The following is a 20,567-nucleotide window of genomic DNA, read 5'->3' as shown; positions in this document are numbered from 1 at the left end:
GCGACAAGCATGCGAATATTTTGATGCATGATTCAGTATCATACCTTTTTTTCTTATATTTTATTAAAAAAATATTCGAGGCCCCCTCCCCCGCATGTGGTGTGCTTGATAAATTTAGGCGCCTTTGCATTGCTGTCAGAACGATTGCTGCACCTCGTCATGGCCAAAGTTCCAGAGGCGGACAGGTGATCGATCATCAAGCTCTCCCAGAAAGGGCACTCGCAGCGGGCCATCGGGGCCCTTGTAAAAAGGCCTCTAAAGACGGTTAATAGGATCGTTCAAGCTTTCCGTTACAGTGTAGGCCGGATCCACGACGCACCTCGAGGGACTCCCCCAAGAGCGACGACCGAGGATGAGGACCGTTACATTATTGCCGCTGTCGTCGAGGGCCTCTTTCTTTCGGCCAGGAAAATCCGAGAGGAGCTGGAATTGGACGTTTCGGACGTAACATTTCGTCGGAGGTTGGCAAGCGCCGGCCTGCATAGCGCCATGGCAGCGCAGAAGCCCCTGCTATCTCCTTCAAACAAGGAAGCGAGGCTCTGCTTTGCGATGGGACATGCGTCGTGGACGGCGGATGACTGGGGCCGGTCCGTCTTCTCAGACGAATCGACGTTTTCCACCAGGCAAGACGAATGCGTGCGTGTGTGGCGACCCCGCGGCGCACGGTAAGGCCTGCTTAGTATGCTAGCTGTTCTACGTAGATCTTGATAATTGTTTTCGTTGCGGAAATATTTCGTCGTTCGTTTACGTTCTCGCTACACACTCGCGATTTACTGCAATTCCGTTTGATAAAAGGCTGGGGTCTCTTAACAGTTGAATTTTCCGCTATGTTATTCGCAATGTATCCATTGTTAGTTAAAGCTAATTACGTTGTTTATTTGTTTTTTGTTATCGTTGGCTCCTATGGGTAGTCGTGACAGTCTTTGTTCCTTTCTCTTCTTTACCTGCGTACTTTCTGTGTATGCAGTTCGATAGCTTGGCTGAAAAATCACACCGCTCAGCTAGGGTCGATGCGCTCCTGCAGGAACGATCCTGCCTACGTGCAGCGCGTTGCTTCCAGCGGCAGGACGTCCGTGAACGTTTGGGGTGCCATCACAAAACATGGCCTCGGTCCTCTGCACCGCATAGTCGGGAGGCTGACATCGACCAGTTACTGCGACTTTGTGGACACCGTCCTTATATCCTTCGTTCGGAGTGGTCTCTTCCCCGACGGGAACTTCCTTTTTCATCAAGATCTAGCGCCCGTCCACACTGCGCGCACCGTGAAGGACCACTTGCGGCAGTGCGGCATAGAGTAGTTGCCATGGGTTCCGAAGGGCGCGGACCTCAACATCATTGAGAACGTGTGGGGCCGAATGAAGGCGGCCATGTTGCGGACTCCTATTTATTCCGCCACAGAAGACCAGCTGTGGGACGCGGTCCAAGCAAAATGGGAACGTTTGAAAGGAGACGCGTCTTTCGTGTCAAGTCTTTACGACTCGCTGCCGCCAAGGATGGCGGCTGTAGTCGAGCTAAACGGGCATATGACCCGTTATTGAGCCTGTTTTAGTTGACTTGATTTTTCTTTGACTGCAGGTAGCAGCCATTCAACTTTACATCAGCAATAAAGTTTGCACTTTTCTTACCCGACACTACTGACACAACGTCGTCGTTACAGAAATTGGCTGCAGCAAACTTTATGGGCAGAAATCTTAGACGTCTGCACCCCACAGTCACCAACACACATCTATCACAGGCCAAAAGGCAATAACAATAAGGAAGACAAGAACCACAAACTATAAATGCAGTTATCAAAGTCAGGACCACGTTAATTAATGATGCAGACGCGCTGGCCGACAATTAGTTTATGATCACCGCGCCCGAGATAGCTCTAGACTTCACAGGAAGCGGGGTCGGCGAAGCTGGCGCAGACTGACGCGAGAAGAAAAAAAGTCACAATGTTTATTTGCTTTAACAAATACTGAAACTAAACCAGGAAAGCAGATGAGCACATTGGAGGAGCTTTCATTTTAGGGTTCACCACCTTTCGGGTATGCCAAAGTTCTTGCTATCACCAGTAGCATGCGCATGGTAGACAACAGTCGTAGCAGACAACACACGTAGCAGACAACACACGTAGCAGACAACACACGTAGCAGACAGCACACGTAGCAGGCGAGGCGCGTTGCAGACGACAGGCGTAGCAGACGACATACGTAGCAGACGACAGGCGTAGCAGACGATACACGTAGCAGACGACGCGCGTAGCAGACGACAAACGAGCGCTCAGATGACGTGATGCGCGCGACGAGAATATAATCTCGCCGCACGCGCGCTGCGCATGCGCAGCAGTTGCGCGCCAGTCCGGTAGAGCGCTCTGATAGTGCCCGCTGCCACGCGCTCCGGCGTTCCCGGTAACTGTGATCAAGATAGTACATATCAATCGGTTTGAGGGGAACTTGCCACTGAAGTTTCGGCCTGCCACTGGCCCAAGAGCAAAGTTTGAAGAGCGTAAAAGAGAAAAAAAAAAAATCGGGCTTAAACAGGCCCGTGTCAACTAGTTATGAGACAAAAGGGCCAGTTGGCCTTTCGCTGGGCAGTGGACCAGGGGCCGAAAAAAAAAAGGGGGGGGGGGGGCATGGTTTCCGTAAAGCCGACCGGGGAAAAAACACGGACGGAGCAGAAGGTACACGGATGCAAGGCGATAACTCTTTCTACAATATCATCAACCAATATATTCGTTAATCATAAAAGAGCTGGGCTAGTTGGTATACCAACTAGCAGAATTCCCTCGACGTTACTCCAGTTTTCTTTTTTTAATTTTACATCCGGCCCTTCCTGTGCAGTGTTTGCCCTGATTGCTTGTTTCTTCTGCTCCGTTCCTGTTCGTACGCTCTTTCTCCATAATTACCAACGAATACCAACTACCCCAACGCTCGACGTTACTTCAGTTTATTTCTTTGACATCGGGCCCCTGCTGTGTCAGCATCATGCGCCCTGTTCATGTGTTTGTTTTGTTCCGTCCGTGTTTTTTGCGTTGTTTCTACATTATGATGAGCGAATACCAATTAACCCCACTCTCGGCGTTACTTAAGTTTAATCGTTTTTACATCCGGTCCTTCTCGTGTTAACCACGTTCGTCCTGTTTACGGGACAAACGTGTTTACATCCGCCCGTGTTTTTGTTTTTTCTGTTTTGCGCTGTTTCTCCATTATGATCAGATAGCAACTCTCGACGTTATAAAACAGATTTGGGCCTCGCAACTTCCATTTTGCTTTTCAACACAGATGAGTCGCTCGACCAGACCAATCAGAAGGTTGTGCATCTACACATCAGCGGATGAAGCTGTCAAAAACATCAAAAGTGGATCCACGGTTTTTCTTGGAGGTCAGTAACTTTCGCACACTCTTAATTCGTGCGTCTTAGCCCTAGAAAACTATAATGGCAGATATATTCATTAGTTTATTGCTTTGATTTTAATTGCTCAAAGGCCGCCACGCTCATAAAGCTACAATACAGACTAAGAAAACAATGAGAACCATTGCGTGACATGGCCGTCATAGCTTCGGGCCTAACCAGGCCCTGGCTATGAGCAGGGTATCTAGCGGAAACCGAATGGAAAACCGGTCGTCGAAGTGAAATTTGTGGGTTAACCTGGCAAACCTACACGGGGCATCTGGCACGCTTCAAACTGAGGATAAATTTACACCAAGCGTAATATCTAGAAGGGAAACTGGAACGCACCGAAATCTCTGCCATCTTTAAACTCACTCCGGAGTAACTAGCCCCGCACTCGAGGTTACTTCAGAATTAAACAAAAACAACAAAGAACTCTCGTACACCAATTAGAAACCGGCGTAGAAGAGTTCTTAATTTTTTGTTGTATGTTAATCTCACGAACTGTAGATATTAAAATTAGGGAACAAGGCATAGCTTGAGTATGTCCGCCCGCACTCGTGCAACGTACAAGCAGATCTTGAAAGGTCGTGAAACGAGTTAGGATTGCACTGTGGTGTGAGGCCGGCCTCTGGTCTGTCCACTTTGGTACACTCGTTACAAGACGTGCCACAAGCCTTGGCAATAATAATATTAATAATAATATTAATAATTTATTGTTCCGCTAGTGTTGCGAAACAGCCATAAAGGCCTATTTATTGAAACACTAAAAATATAGACTAAGGCATTGACCCATTACATTAAAACTTTGAACCATTTCGCCTTCACAGATTGTGGGCACTACAATCAAAACGACACAAGGCCGTACATTCGATCAATGTGGAACTAAAAATAATATACTCTTTAAAAAAAAAACACGAATGCAAGCAACACAAAACAGGAAACGCTACCTGTATTTTATTTTTTCCGAGAAATTATGAACATATATGTCTATTTCAGGGAGATAAACTTCGTTATAGCGATGCTGAATTTTAGACATAAGCGAGACATGTGGATGGTTATTCGGTTTAAATGGAAATATAAACTTGTGACTCGGAATGAGATCATAAAGGTTGAGAAAACTCACCAACGAAATACTATCACCTTTTCCTAAAATTACTTTGCGTAAAAACTAGAAATTAATTGCTGCGTGTACACTCGCACCGTAGTGACGAATGACATTAATAGTTGGCCATAGATACGTCCAATCTCAACCCGTTGTCTTGATGTCAGATTGCCGTAAAAGCTGTTTGAGACCAGGGAGTATGTTTAAAAATATAAATAAAACACCTGAAAGTGTGTAAGTGAGGATATAGCCATGCTCATAGCTCATTAAACACTAATTACAGATAACGCCATATATTACCGAAACACCGTTTGTCTGTATTATTAGACATATTGACATCTAATACGATTATTAAAGAGATATATCACCACGTAATCTGAAAAAATAACAGAAGAATTCGCAAAAAAAAATTATGTGACTTGTTTACAGGTTTTCCTTTAAGTTTTTTAGGGCTTTCTTGGTGGCTCCCGGGTGGTATATAAACTTGACATCGTCAAACCTGCAGACTTGTATATTACATATTAGTTCTTAAGTAAAGGAATTAGACATATTATACTGACTTCCTTACGCCGCAAAATACACGGAACTTTACGGTATTTATGACTTCACTAACAATTAATCGAATTGTTGGCATTCCTGGGCACCATCAGATCCTTCTCTTACTTTCGCACTCCAGTTCAAAGTCTCAATTAAGCGCTCCATAGTGAACATAAAGTGCGTGGGTTATATCAGCCTTAGTATAAAAGTTTCCGTACTCCGGGCAAGCCGTTAGTCGCAGATGTCAGAATATTGGAACCAGATGCTTTTTTACGATGATAAAATACATCTTATTGTATTTCTTTTTTACATTTAACTACCTTTTTAAATGTAATGGCGTTTGTAACTTAACACCCTTTTGTTTATGCATTTTGTTTTTGTATTTTGACATACGTTCGAAAGTGTTTTGCCCAATCCATGTTTAACGTAACTCCCCGCAGAAAAGTTGAGCTAGCTCCAACTTTCTTCATGTGTGCAGTGGCAAACGTGCCGCGTTGACTTCGTTTCACCGTAAGTCAGAGCGAGGTAAGAATTCACTCTCAATCGGAAACGCACAGACAGATTGACAAGGTCACGGCGCTTTCTTTGCGCTCAACTGTCTGAAGCGCCCTAATTGCAAAAAAAAAAAAAAAAGATATATGCACTCATTCAAGCTACAGCTCATAATAACACGCGGAAGACGCATATGAAGAAAAATCTTGGGGGATCGGTGGCCGAGGGGGCCAGTGCATACCAGCTAAAAGCACGCGGAGCGAAAGCTTCCGCTGCAGAACCCAGGGATTTTGGTCTCAATCCCCACCCCTGCCCGTTTCGATCTGGATGAGCATCGTACCGGCGTGCGGTCGTGTGTCACTACTGCCTGGTGCACGTTAAAGACCCCAGGCTAGCGGTTGTACTGCACTGGCTGAATTGCTCATCTACAGCGAGTGATTTGTCGCAAATTTGAAATGGCTGACCAACTACACGCTGTGTAAATATCCACACAACCTAAATTATTAAGAAAATCTAATATTTAAGTAGTTTTATCAGCGAAGTTTACAACATTAATGGGGCCGTGGAAGGACAGTAGGGGCAAGGATATTAGGTGTGCATGTTTTTTCACTTTACACTAGCTTACTTGCGCAAGTGGAACCCAAGTTTGCTTGCAGGCCACGTGACTTACCAATGCGCCTTCTTGTCGCCGCGTAGTTAGAAGCATACAAATTGACGTTTTCTTTCGGTATCTACTTCGCCAAAACCTAATGACGGAATCGCAGGGATTGCATTGTTAGCGTTGTCACCAATGTGATCCCCAGGATTTCGTGATCAAGTTTAGAGATCCCATTGGTGACCATATTAAGACGTGACTCATATAATTAATAGAAGCATTGCCTTACCATCTATTTACGTCCATGGCCTGCGTCACGTTCACAAAACATCACCTCGGTAGAAGAGGAAGGAGAGGTCGAAGCTCGCGCTGTCCCATTCCATTTTCAGTCACCCCTGAAGAAGAAGTCAAGACGACCCCGAAACGTTGGGAACTCTTTGTTTCTGAACTTTTGGTTTGAGTTTTCTTTTTTCCGAATTGCTCCCCAAACCAGACAGATTTCGGTCGAAGATGTTTACTTTTAAGCATTGCTTGAGCATTCGAGTTGGCCTGGTGACAATCAACAGCTCGACATGCGTTCGGATGGCACCTGCATTTATATGGAGGCGACCCTAGCGCACCGGATCGAAATTTGACAATTTTGATTGGTAGCAGATGAGTAGAAGAAGAATAAATACAAAGACAAGCTCCGTGCGATTGGTCCCTGCGCGATTCGATGCGTTTCGATCGCATTCATATAAAACGTATTCAAGGACTCGTGCCCAGTCGCTGCAATAAAGGGAATAGCCGATGCAGAGTCCTTCAATACGCTACTGGTCACAGAACCTCCCCCTAATGTTAATGGCGATCTCGGTGCGCGAACACGCGTAGCACTAGCGCCGGCAATGGGGCGTGGAACCGCCAATATAGCCAGCACAGCTTGAAGTTATGCAATAAATTGGAGGCACCACGATCCCGTAAACATAGCTGCCTGCTATTTCTTGCTGGTAAAACATCGTTTTGTGTAAAATAAATGAACACAGCCTATTTGTAAGGTTGTGAAATCAGAGATTATTAAAAAATAATCGGTGCTTGCGCAGAGTGATTAGATATGGACGTCATAAAATGCCGGTGCACGAGAATTGTCTTTTGAAAACAGCTTGTTGTCACGATTTTTCAGTGGCTCACAGAGAATGTGGTGACGAAACAATAATGTCCCCACTGTAAATATAGCGTCCCTGGTGGCAGCTGTTGACCTAATCGAGTTTATTTTTGCGCGCATCCCTGGGCCGGTTTTCTCATCTCACAGCTGTGGCCGCGATTTCGTCCATGAGGGTTTTTTCCGTCACGTGACCAGCTCGATGGGGACATGGAAGTACGCAGTGCCCTTGCCTAATGGCACATACACCTGTGTCGCTTCGAGCCCAGGGGTTCGATTTCGCACGTATCAACTGATCGCAAAGGCTTGCAATTCGAGATTAACTTACAGCACCCTTACACTTTGGAAGAGCCAGGTAATGTTTCGGTCGGGGAAAGTCAATATAAGCCCCCACCTCCTCCAAAAAAAAAAAAAAAAAAAAAGGAAAATAACTTGAGATGAAATTAGCGACGCAGCTTCTGCCGTGTGCTGCAGTCGGGAGGTAACAGAGCCGGGACCTGTCGCGGCGTGAAAGCTCCGTGCTTGAAACGCGCCACAACTTTCTTGTTTTATGAAAGCTTTTAATTTCTGGTTAGACCGATCTCACCAAGCGTTCGGCGTATGTGTGACGCCGCCATAACTTTAGGTGAGGGTGGCAGACAGCATGTTCTCAAGACGCTTCGTACCGTCTCGTGCCCTGCACCCGCAGTGCTTCAGCGGGGTTTTTCCACGTGCAGAAAACGAAAGTTCCCTCGATGCATTGCGTCATGGGCGGCGAAACGAAAATGGTTGGTGATATCGGTCTAATGGCACAGCTGCGATGTTTGTTAGTGCTAAAACAGACACCTGTGTAAGGGGGGGGGGGGGGGGCTGTTTTTGAAGAGAGTCGACGGGAGCTCCCTGTATGATCAAAAAATACATAAAAGTGTAGTTGCTGGAGAAAGGATGCTTTATACCGCCCAGTTTGTATGCAGGTCCTGCCGATGCTGGTAGCTGGGCTTCCTTTTAATGAGCATTATGAAATTATTCTATTAGCGCATTAACTCAGCTTGATAGTTATTTTCGTTTGATGTGTCGATTCAACAAGGAATAATAGCATTTTACGGCGTAGTCTTATTAGTAGATGATTTGTAAAAAAGAATCACAGTTAAAAAATAAGAAATACGCGCAAAACATAAATTGACATAAAAAAAAACAGGCTTAGCTGTGGTGCGTATTTAACCCCGAATTTTCACGCAGCGACGACAGGTTACGGTGCAGTTGCCTCTCGACTACACCAGGCAGAGAAACTCCCGTCGGTGGCACAGATATATAAATATAACGCCACTGTTTTTGCCTCACGTGTTTTGTTTTTTATTTTGTCTCATTCTGACTTTCTCCGGACGTAACTTTACCTACCGCTCCTACAGTGTACGGGTGCGGTTAATAGCCCACATGAGAAATGCACAGCACCATCCAGTGGGGCGCCGAAGAACATGCACGTCTCACCAGTTGGCTTCGGCTCTGGCAAAGTTCAGAGGCATGAAAGTGTAGTTCTGTGGAATCCTTCGGCTCGCGCAAGCACTCGCACGGAGAAGGAGCTTTCAATAACCAGGCTTTCGTGCCTGTGCCTTTGCCAGCACTCAAAACAGAATTTCGAGGGAAAGTGTACGTCCGCCATGTTCGGTACAGCGAGAAACCAGACCGGGGGGCTTCGAGCACGTGCATGTGCAAGGAAGAGCGTAAAACGATGGGCACACCAAACAGCTAGATGTGCCCATCAGACTGCGTGTCTGACATCACGCGTATGAGTCACAGGCGACCAGACACTTTCCTCAGATGCAAGATGCCCGATCGGTTGGACCTCGCCGAGCTTCAGCGGCGCTTATTTGAGCGCAGCCGACTTTTCGGTTTTTCGCCTTATGCGGACACTCACCTCCGACCAGTATGAGACCGGTCACTATCCGACGGCGATACAGACAGCGGAGACGGGGCAAGCTCACAGCAGCAAGGTGCGCGCGGTTCGACGAGACCTCTTTCAAGCCCCGACCATCAACATCTGTAACCGGGTCGACTTGGGTGGACAAAAAGGTGTGTATTTATGTTATACACTCCATATATTAACTTGCAAGTGAGCGTAGTCGCTGATCCAAACATTCTAATAGGTGCACCTGCGGAGGTTGCGCGGTGATGCCGACCGTCTTGGAGAGCGTCTGCTGCCGCGAAACTCCGGGAGCGACCGTGAAGCAGTCCTGGGGTCACATTATAATGAATGTTCGCGTGGACACTACTCGTGGATGACGTCGTGCCCTACGTTGTCTCCCACACGCTCCAGGACCTCGGTGTACGCCACGAGGCCACGAGGTAACATTGCATACAGGTTACACGCCTGTCTGTGGCGTCGGAGGTTACGGATGCAAGTAAAGTCCTACCTACTCTTCGTCCTATTGTAACATGGACCAACTGCGAAGGCTGTGCATGGACTTCGTCGCGCCGAGGGATCGCTCAGGCAGCCGCCGAGGCGTTACGTAAAGGAAACATATCACACGCATATGCGTAATAGTCCATGCTAAGGTGATACGAAGTATTATAACATTGTGTGCTTGTAACTCAGCACGTTTAGCTTTATCTTCTTTTACAGCGTCAGCATGCCGAGAGCACATGCAAGTGTTGATGCGGTCATCTCGCAAGCAAGTGGGATGTTTTAATTTTTAATTAACAGTGCTGAATAAGATTGGGATGATATGAAAAAGCAGTTTTTTTTTCTCCTTGTTAACAGAAGGTTCCGGTACATTAGCTATAGCAAACTTGCGCACTAGCTTTGGGGACGCCTGGGCAAAAATCAATGAAAGTTCCTCCCAGCCTGTACTATACACAAGATAAGGGAGAGATTTCCATCAGAAGATCACAGTTTCTTTCAATATGAAAACAGTTATCATAAAGTCTTTGTCGAAGCTATTATGCTGTTCACATTGTGTTGAGGGGAGGGGGTGTAACAGAGCTAGGGGAGATGTCTGAAATTCCCCAAAAAATAAAGTCGTTTGGATATTGTCATTGTGAAAACACCACAAATGTTTGATATCATCTACAAAGTCTACGACCAAAAAATTTCTTTCCAATTTAATTAAAATTTTTATTGAACTAGCCCGTAAAGATTTAGATGCATCAAGTCACAGAGATGAAGCAATTTTAGTAGGAGACAGACGGTACAACCAGCACTGCAGTTAGATAGCGCTTGTTCGCCTTAGCCGACACAGTGCTACAATAGTATAAAGGCGTTACAATAGACATTCGAACATAACATACTGATCTGTAAAGTTCGGTAAGTTTTCCTATCTGTACCATTGATTCTAATTTTTTTCTGTATTCTGCGTACTTTTACAACAGGCGGAAATCTTAGCCACTAAAAAAAGTCTGTTAAAATGAGTTTAGGCTGTATGTCAGTGGACATTTCGACCTTCTGTCTTCTTTTTACTTTTCCATGCGCAGCAAACAAATGGCATCAGTGCGGTCAGCGCCATTTCGCATTCACTGACCTTGCTCGAGCACGCCTGCTTGTTTGGTAAATCATGTTGCCGTTCATATAATATGAATGTGCCATGTTATTTACAATATGAGAGCAGTGTGGCTTGCTCCAGTCTGAGTTAAAATTTCGGTTTGCAGTCATATCTAAACGAAGACTGCGTGAAAAACATGTATCTCACTTTTCATGAAAAAAATCATCTAGGACTGTTCGTTACTGCTTCTCAAGGCAAGACAGGCCATTAACATATATTTTTAGATTTTACCTAAATTGTCTTCGATAAGGGATTATGCACAATATCATAATGCGTTACAGATCAAAAGAGCTCAAATTCTTTCCTCGACATCAGGCTCAACTTACCTCGGTCACAACAGATTCAGCAGGTGGCTGTGTAGAATCTCGGGAAGGTGAGCAAGGGTACCGCGAATGCTATCCTTCAGCTAGGCAATTCGATAAGTAATTCCCCTAATGACAGTGCAACTTGATTGCCTAAATTAGACATCCTTTTGGTTCAATATACGTAGACATTACATTAATTTAGAATTTGAGGCTGAAATTTTCACTGGAACCGCTTTCAGGGTTTGGGCCGTTATAACAGGAGAGTACCTATTTTTGAGTACTGAAGCTGAGAGAGTCTCCGCTGCCTATGCCGCAACAAGCTTACAAGAGCTTGACTTCTTAGCGGTGGCGTTAATAAAAATGAAGCATTCGTTGCAGTTTCACATCGAGTCGTAAGAACGAGTAGCAATATCCAAACACCAGCCTCGCGTTTATAAACCGTGCAGTAAGAAACAAGGACACTTCAGCCCTCACGGAACGGTCAGGCCTACTTTTTTGTGGTGGTTTTTGTAACTTGTGGTATTTTAAACTCAAGAATAACAGGAGTAGTCACCCTCTTTACCCTCCGTATTTGCAATGAACGCTGGAATGAAGATGAGAAAACCACCAATCCGAACGAGGAGAAGTGGTTTCCTTCTGTCCACTCTCCTGCTATTCTTGAGGCGCCACAGAATATAGTTATATCAACTGTAAAATAAGCCTTCATTTTCTGCACTAGTGACTTGTTGAATTACGAAAAAAGAAAGAGGCGATGTTTACAACATGCCTTTTTTATTTTTGATGGGTAGCTGTATAGCAGTTCGTGGGAAACGCTGGATTAGGCGATAGCAGGTGTCAGACAGTAATATTTTGCTTTTAATATGGTGTTGCCTGTGAAGCGTATATGTACCTTATTTTATGTAAAATTGCATAAGGAAGAAGAAATTGAAGTATGTTTGTGTTCTGTAGCATATAAATTATCAAGTTTCTCCCATCTAACTGCAGAGTCCAAATAAATATTTATGAAGGCAATATGACTTCCTGTCAGCATCAATCAGCTAGGGGTATAGAGGAGCACCACCTTACCTATAGAGTGGTGCCGTTCGAGAATTTGGCGACCCTAGACTTCCTTGGTGTAACCAGCTCGTCCTTCGAGTGCCTCGGAAACAAGCGGCTCATGGATGGGGCGGCAGTTCACGGGTTTGCTGCGAAAGCTGCCGTAAACGATCGCCACATTTTGTAGCAGTTCGACGTTTCTTTCAGCAGCAGGTTGACATAGTGTGAAATTGAATCTATGCACAGGAATTGTATAAGACAGGGCATTCTCACAGCGCCCCATACCAGGCACTGACAATGCTTTTGTGAGGACGAAGTCAATACAACCGAACATTCTGTCGGGACAGACGCTTTCCTGGGCGTCCATTACAAACTTACAAACGTTGGACTAAATCGTTTTAATAATTCAAATATTTGGCATCAAAATACTGGTGAAGTCTATGGTATGAAAGTTGTTCAATGAGGATATACAGGGTGTTTCAGAAAAAGCAGGCTAAATCGCTCCTGCGAAAACTACTCATCGCAACGAAAAAAGGCTTGTGGCGTTTCGGTCCTGGGCCAGGGGCCCATTTATGAAAATGATTAAAGTCCGGGATAATTAAGTTGTTAATTATTTTTGCATAATTAACTCTTTTAATATTGTGTTTAAAGGCATGGTTTAAATTATAAAATATATCAGCACTATCGAAAAACACGAAATCAACAAAATGCAGAACGATAGAAGGCACGCGAAGCATTTTACGGCTTTCTGAAAAGCTGAACAAATTCGACGGGTTTTTAAGTTTCGGTTTGCTATCGGAGCGCATCTCAGCCCCGGCAGCACCGCGCCTCGTGGAGAGATAGTGCAACCAGCTTCTGCTGCGTCGCGCGATTACGGCGCAGCAGAGGTTGGTTGCAAGTTCTGTTCTGGAATGAGAAAAATAAACCGAGGATTTTTTGTAAATATGAATCGTTGTAGACGAGCATGTTTTTCACTAACCTTGCACGAATGCCGTTAGGGAAGAAGGACACAGACTTGGGCGCAATCCCGATTAACACACTATGGAAGGATCCCAGGCTGAATATGTGTGGGGAAGGGTGCAGCTGGCGAATACCCTTGAGTAGATGTGGTGCCATGATAACCTAAAAAGCTTGTCCTATGCCCCGGTGCCTGTAATCATTGGAAAGGGAAATAAACTTTCTAATATATAGTTATTCGATTTTCCGTATAAAAGCTACAAGAGAATACTTTAATACCATTTTTTTAGACAGGCAGTATAGCCAGCAATGTGACTGGGAGGATTAATTCCTGTGCCAATTATGTCACTTGAGAAATATTGACCCACTAGCTAAATGCGGACACAAAACTGCCGAAAAAAAAACTAGTATAACTCTTCGCTAACTGGATCATGGAACAGGAAATCTAACTGGATTTCTTGCTGAAACCTGAAATTCAGTGTACAGACTATATTGTTTTTTTCGGTAGGGTAAGCCCTCTTGTTAACAATTTAGTCATTTCAGAAGCCATGCATTATATCAAAAGTGGGCATACAGTAGTACTTCTGTTGGAAAAGAAGGACACGTTATCGTGTATAGTATCGTTGCCCCAAAGCTCTCTGCAGCTTTATACTGCAGTGTTTCTATGTAGTGAGCGCGTCTACGCACAACGGGATGCACAGCTGTGCTGTTTCTTACTCTAACGTGAGCCACTGTGGACACTACGAGCCATCAGAACTAACCAAATGCTGAGAGCATGCCATGTGGCTTTCTGGCTGGATAGATAGATGCGCAGGGTACAAGTTTATTTGGAGCTGGACTGGCTAATATGGCCTGTAGCATTTGCAGCCATCTATCGCAGGGTAAAACTGAGTAAAATAAATAATTATGCTGGAAGTGAATGCAAGACATTTTACAAAAGCACGCTCGAGTTTTGATCACATAAAAGTACTTTACAAGAACGAGCCATTTCCTGTCTCCGAGGTCATCCTGGGCACAGTGTGTGTAGAGACCTGGGTGGACATCGTGTATATTTCTGACGTGGGCTTTTATGCTTCGCCACTTGGCGGCGAGCAAGTTTCGGTTGCCATCACAAAGCGCAGCACATCAGAAGAGATGTTTTCTATGTGGCTGATTCAGACTTCGAGCACGCCACATCTTGCGCGCTTCGTTTGAGCAGCCTGCTTCTTCTTGATGCCTATAAACGACGAACACCTTACTCAAAAACCCAGTATAACATTTTCCTATTTAGATTATAGAACTGGAAATTTATCTGGATTCTATCTGGATTTCAGTTTACCAGAAATTATTCAATTGTCTGGAATCTAGATTTCAGGTTTTCAGAAACAATTCCTGTTAGATTTCCAGTTCCATAATCCAGATAGTGAAAAGTTATACTGGGTTTTTTTGGCGTCAATTACATTTGAAGTAGTAATTTATATATTTCTTTTCAAGGTTGAGATATCGCAGGGAGTAATATGGGAACGTTTTGAAAAACATGACTACCACAAATCCGCGGCCTGTCCTATCAATAGAGGTTCAAGTAGCACAAAGAGGGCTACAAAAGGGGAACAATGGAGCAGTCTACATGTCGGTTTTGCAGGTGGGACCCACGGGGGTATTACATAGGCAACCCAAATCGGGGACGCCCACACTTAGCCTCCGTGGAGCCCACATCATTGCCTTTGGCCCTCGTAGAGCTGAAGGGGGAACCGCGGGTGGGGGCTTTGCATAATCAACTAAAGTTGGGTATGCTCATGCTTTGACTCCATGGAGCCTCCATCTTTGTAAACTTGGCCCCGCAAAGCCGAGGTGTGGCTCAAGGGGGTTTTACGTGGACAGCCCAACTCGGGCGCGCCCACGCTTTGGCCGCATCTTCGCTAACTTTGCCACCACATTGTCGAGGGGGAACCTACGGCAGTATTGCACGGGCAGCCCCAATTGGGCGTGCCTTCGGGTAACAGAAGTGGGACCCACGAGGGTATTGCATGGACAGCCGTAGTTGGACCCGACCACGCTTTGGCTTACTTTTCCCTCACATATACGAAGTGGGATCCACCACGGCACTCTATGGGCAGCCCATATTGGGCGTGCACGCCCACGCCGCTCTCACGTGGGACCAAAGAAGGTTTCGTAGGGGCTGCCGGAACCCCTATTGGCCACGTTGGCCCCACATGGGCTCCATCTCTTGCGATACCTGGTGGAGTGAAAGCATGAAAAGGTGTCTCGTAATAGAATAAAAGTCGGCCTAAAAAGTATGATTTCATTGTACCAACCAGCACGGAAAGTACCTGTTCATGGTACAACAATGCACATAAAAATAGGTTAAGGTGCTTCAATTATATGTACAACTTGCTGATCTGTTCCTGTATGTAAAACTTTGTTTCTCGCATCTCTAAAAAAACAATATGGTGGGATATTGTGCTCCCCACGGTTTCTTTTGAATCCTGTTGTCGTGGTCATGAAAGTGTGACTCAAAAGAGAAAGTACCAAGTGAGCCGGTGTACGGGGGAAGCAGTCTATGCTGGTAGCTAGAAACATGATGCAATAGATATAGAACCTTGAAAACAGAATATGGTTAATTTAATCTAAATATTTCGTTAGCTGGTACGCCCACGTTTAGTCGCCGTGCAGCCCACATCGTTGCCTTTGACCCCCTTGGAGCTTGAGCGTGTCCCACAACGTTTTATATGGGGAGCCCAAAATGGAGCATACCCATACTTTGCCCCAAACCCCAGCATGTAGTAGCTCATTAAAAGCCATCGAACTTTTGAAATGTGCCAGCCGTCAAAGTAGCGTCGGATAGCGGGCTTCTTTATACACATAAACTTCGTCCCCTGGACATGTCTATCCGTGGTCACAGACGCGATCCCGAGCCCCTGCCCCTTCACCTTCTCCAGGCACTTGGTGAATCCGTACTTCTCTATGGCAGTGCTTGATTTCACTTCTGCACAGATTTGGAGAGGAAGGAAACTTGGTTATATTACAAGGCTGCCTTGTTATAGTAGCTGTAACTTACCTCCCGAACTTGCACTTGGTCGAAGTGTGGAATCTTCTGCAGCTGAGAGGCGTGTAACGAATGCGTCATATACCTTGCACAGAAGCCAGGCGAGTCGTACTGCCCGTCACCGGCGAGGTCTACCTCTTAACCTACAAGTTGACCGAACGGCTCGTCCTGTTTGTTTTGCAAAATCTAGAATAAGACAATGTTAACCAACAAAAATATTCGTGGCAGGTTTAGTGAAGCTTACAACACCATTAACAAAACAGGCCTATTTGTTTATACCATTGCTGTCAGAATGTGGACGTCTGGGACAAAGACCTGCAGACCTAAAAACCACACAATGGCATGCTCATTGTTTTGAACAAGCAAGTTTGATTTTTGAAAAGTTTCAAGTACATACATGTATGTATCTTATAAAGTACAGAAGACAATCTTACTTTATGAATGTTCAGGGACTCTTATTAGCATACAAGAAAGCCCTAATGCCAGATAAGAAAACCAGAGGTGTAGTTGAACCTGAATACGATTACCAGTACAAATGTATTCCTGACATAGAAAGCAGAGTTTCTTAAATGCTAGGATGATAGGATGATTCTCGCATGCTTGAGCACAATTTCTACACGTCTTCATCAGGCCGCTCAGGAAGCTAATCCTCTCTTCTGCATTAGTCACATAACATGATATGCTTAGCTAACATGGGGGGGGGGGGGGGGCAGTAAAAAGTTACTTATACAATGTCACGTCTTCATGAGGCTGCTTAGGAAGCTATTCCTTTCTTCTACATTAGCCCCATAACATGACAGGCTTAGCCAAACCCGTGGAAAGTAAAATTGAAGTTAGACATCGTAACGTCTCCATAAGGCTGCTTTTGAAGCTGTTTCTTTCTTCTATAGTAGCCACATAACACGGCATGCTCAGCCAACCCCGAGGGAAAGTGAAAAGGACCTTAGCCAATGTGACGTCTTTATGAGGCTGCTTAGGAAGCTATCCCTTCCCTCTGTATTAGCCACATAACATGACGGGCTTAGCCAACTCCGGAGGAAAGTAAAAAGAAACTTAGACAATATAAATGTCTTCATGAGGCTGCTTAGGAAGCTATTCTTTTTGTTCCGTATTAGCCACATAACACGACATTCTTAGCCAGCCCCGAGGGAAAGTAAAAAGTAACTTAGTCAATGTAACACATTCATGGCGCTGCTCAAGAAGCTATTCCTTTCCTCTGTATTAGCCACATGACATGACGTGCTTAGCCAAACCTGAGGGAAAGCAAAGAGGAACTTAAACAATGTAACGTCTTTATGAGGCTGCTTAGGAAGGTTTTCCTTCCTTCTGCATTAGTCACATAACATGACATGCTTAGAAAACACCGGGGGAAAGTACAAAAAAGGAACTTTGATAATGTAACGTCTTCATGAGGGTGCTTAGAAGGCTACTGCCAAAATAGCGTTTTTGTTCTTTAAAAAAAAAAAAAAAAGCTGCTTTCAGAACATCGGGCTTCGGAGACCTTTCTTGACAGGAGGTCGTGAATTGCACGCCCGATTTCTTTCGCATTTATTGAAAGTTCTAGCCACTCCTTTATCTCGTTACTTAGATGGAGCATCACAGCGAAATTATCTTTAAGCTGCGAGTCAGTGTCGTGCTTCCGTCGCCGAAACAGTCTGCTATTTACTAAGGGTAAAAGCTGAGCTAGTTGGTTCTGAAACATCTTGGGTAAAACCAGCTGAACAAAGGAAGGAAGGTGACAGGAGAAAAAGATTGGCGAACCGACCGCTGGACTACCAGCTAGTTGGTAGTCCAGCGGTCGGTTCGCCAATCTTTTTCTCCTGTCACCTTCCTTCCTTTGTTCAGCTGGTTTTACCCAAGAAGTCTGCTATTATATTCGATAAAAGAATTTTCAATTATTTCATGGAGACTAGCCGGTAGGCCATCGTAGTTTATATCTGCTATGTTTTTGTTTGTTTTTGTTTTTGCATATTTAGCTTCTACATTTAGTGCCCGTTTGGTTGGCTGTTCATTCAGCAGCTATTTCTCAGCTCAAGATCTTTCGTGTGGTGCTTTATACTTTCCTGTTTCAAATTGAGCAATTTTTTATTTCAGATAACTTAGATGATATGTCAACTGTCCAGGTTGTCCGCATTCCTGTTTAGAAGTACGATAAAGATCATTTAGGAGCAACGTTTTTCTGTTTTCTTCTAGTGCGTAAGCGCACTATCACGTCCTATTGCAGTAAGATTACCTTCCCGCTTCAACCATTCCCACTTCGTACTGGAGAGACTCTTTACCCTCGTGCATCGTAACTAATAATGCATCGATAGACTCATTAAACACGGCATCTTTCAAAATTGGCTGTTATTAAGTTTCCACAAGTTTCATTAAAAGTTAGTATGTCTTTGTTTCCTCCGACAAAAAAGAAAGCAACCAGCGTGTGGTCGAAGAAAGAAACGAATGACACATTGTCGTCATCAAAACCAGTTAAAAGTTCAATCGACATATTTGCTCTCTTAAGACGGGCATGGTTTGAGCATTGAAAATGCGTGTACTGCAATGCAGCGGTATTTCTATCGTAGTTTGCGACATCATATGAAATGAATTTGGTTACCATTTCATTTCAAATACTCGAGCGAATATCGCGTTGTCCTGTATTACTACAGCGGTGTCTTATATAACAAACACAATTGAAATCTACTAACATAATGATTTTTCTTTGACAGTTTAGATAAGCGTAAATACTTTCAAAATAATTTTCTAGAATTAGAATCGTTTTGGTGCGTACAAATCTATTATTCTGTATTAAACATTACTCAAGCTGCAGTCGCAAATGAAAAATCTACCTACAATGTAAACTGTGAGACAGAGGTCGCGCGCGGTTAAGGAGTTTCTTAAAAACAACATACATACTCCGGTCAGTCCCTTGGTATGAGAGACGCAAACCTGGAAGTAATGTAAAAAAAAGGTTAGCAAAGAAACTGTTGCTTCATCACTTTCAAATCTTTTCACCTGAATCGAGAGGATCTCAATGTCAATATCGATTAGCAGCCTTCTTACCGGGAATTGTTCGCGACGCGAGGCAAACCCGCGAACATTTAGCGTCACTTACTTTAAGGTTGTCGATAAGGCGAGACATCCCCGCGTGTCAGGGACTCACCTGGTTGACGGATCGTCAGCAGGAGCTAGCCCGGGGACGTTTCAGCCGGCCTGTTTGTCGGGATCCCTGGGTTAGGGCACAGGTTTCGGAGTGGGCCGTAGACGCTCCCATTTAGGCGGTACCACCTTCACCGGCGGCTCCGCCAGGGTCGGGCTGCTCTCAACTTGCTTTCATGGATGAAGAAAGAATAAAACAATTACAACCCTGTTGTACTTGTTTTAATTGTTTTATTATTTCTTCATTCATGACTTCAACCAACACGCACTTTTCACAAGCAACTTGCTTTGAGTCCGAATCTTCTGGACGCGGGCGTTTCATAGCCAGCCAGCTGGTGTCAGCCATGTGAACCTCGTTAACCGGTAGAACCATAGTATTTAAAGGGGCACTGACACCCCAAAGGTCGTATTTATTTTTATTGTCTAAAACGATGCAAGTTGCAGTCATACCCACGCAAAAAAAACCGCATCGCGAAAAAAAATTTTCCCGCGCGCGCGCGCGCCTTTTTATTTTTGGCTGTTGATTTTCCTGCCTCTCGCCTCCTCGCTTCTTTTGATCGGTGACGTCAAAAATCAGGAAATTTAGAAGCTTTGTAGGCGACATCTCTATAACATTTAATTACGGCAATCCTAAAACATGTTTTTTAACGCAATTGCGAACGCACTACGGCCCTTCTTTTTGAAATACCAAAAATCGGGAGTTCGTTGTGGTGCCGTCTCCTGGATTTGTATCCTCCAACGGAAAACAGGCGACACCGCTCAAAACCGGTCCGCGCCGCCGCTCACTCCTTTCCTCCTCGCTTTGGGTCGCCATGGCAACAGCAGGGAGTGGTGAAAGGAAGTCGACTCTCAGGTCTCCTCAATTTTTGACGTCAAGGCACCGGCGCCGATCGCGCGGGAACTTCGAATTCGGCATTTGGAAATTGTTTTTTTACTTCACGAATACTGAATTCCCAAATCTCAAATTTTGTGGGTAATGTCCCGGCATCGTTTTCAATCGTTTCGGATAATAAAAAAAAAATATGATTTTGATGTGTCAGTGCCCCTTTAACTAAGGACCTTCAATCCTCGTCGTCGAGAGTTCATTTCTTGTCGCCGTCTTGTCTTTATTGGTCGGCGCCTTTTCCCGGTTTCCTGTGGATGCGCCAACCGATAAAGCGGAGTCCACCTTCAGCGGGTGCTCAGACGCTACTATGTTGACCTACGTGCCCTTGCTCTCCGGTGATTCGGTGGGGGGGCTGCTACTCCCATTGCTTCCTGCGCGTTCGCTTTGTCCATAACATGCTCGGCGTTGGAGGCTTCTTGATCCGAACATGTGGCCGTCTCGTACGTCTTGATGCAGTGATCCGC

General features: G+C 44.9%; 1 protein-coding gene across 1 annotated transcript in view; it reads left to right on the top strand.

Moving 5' to 3' along the window:
• Window positions 1-3,266: 3,266 nt before the first annotated feature.
• Window positions 3,267-20,567, top strand: part of LOC8052907 (succinyl-CoA:3-ketoacid coenzyme A transferase 2, mitochondrial) — a 90,791-nt gene continuing 73,490 nt past the window's right edge. The window contains exon 1 of the mRNA XM_042286333.1: window positions 3,267-3,366. Coding sequence (XP_042142267.1) covers window positions 3,267-3,366 — 100 coding nt within the window. The remainder of the gene's footprint in view (window positions 3,367-20,567) is intronic.

Source organism: Ixodes scapularis, unplaced genomic scaffold (genome assembly GCF_016920785.2).
Source record: "Ixodes scapularis isolate PalLabHiFi unplaced genomic scaffold, ASM1692078v2 PGA_scaffold7__128_contigs__length_106722199, whole genome shotgun sequence".
NCBI lineage: Eukaryota > Metazoa > Arthropoda > Arachnida > Ixodida > Ixodidae > Ixodes > Ixodes scapularis.
The sequence above is the reverse complement of the archived record's forward strand: the minus strand, read 5'-3'. Positions and strand labels throughout refer to the sequence as shown.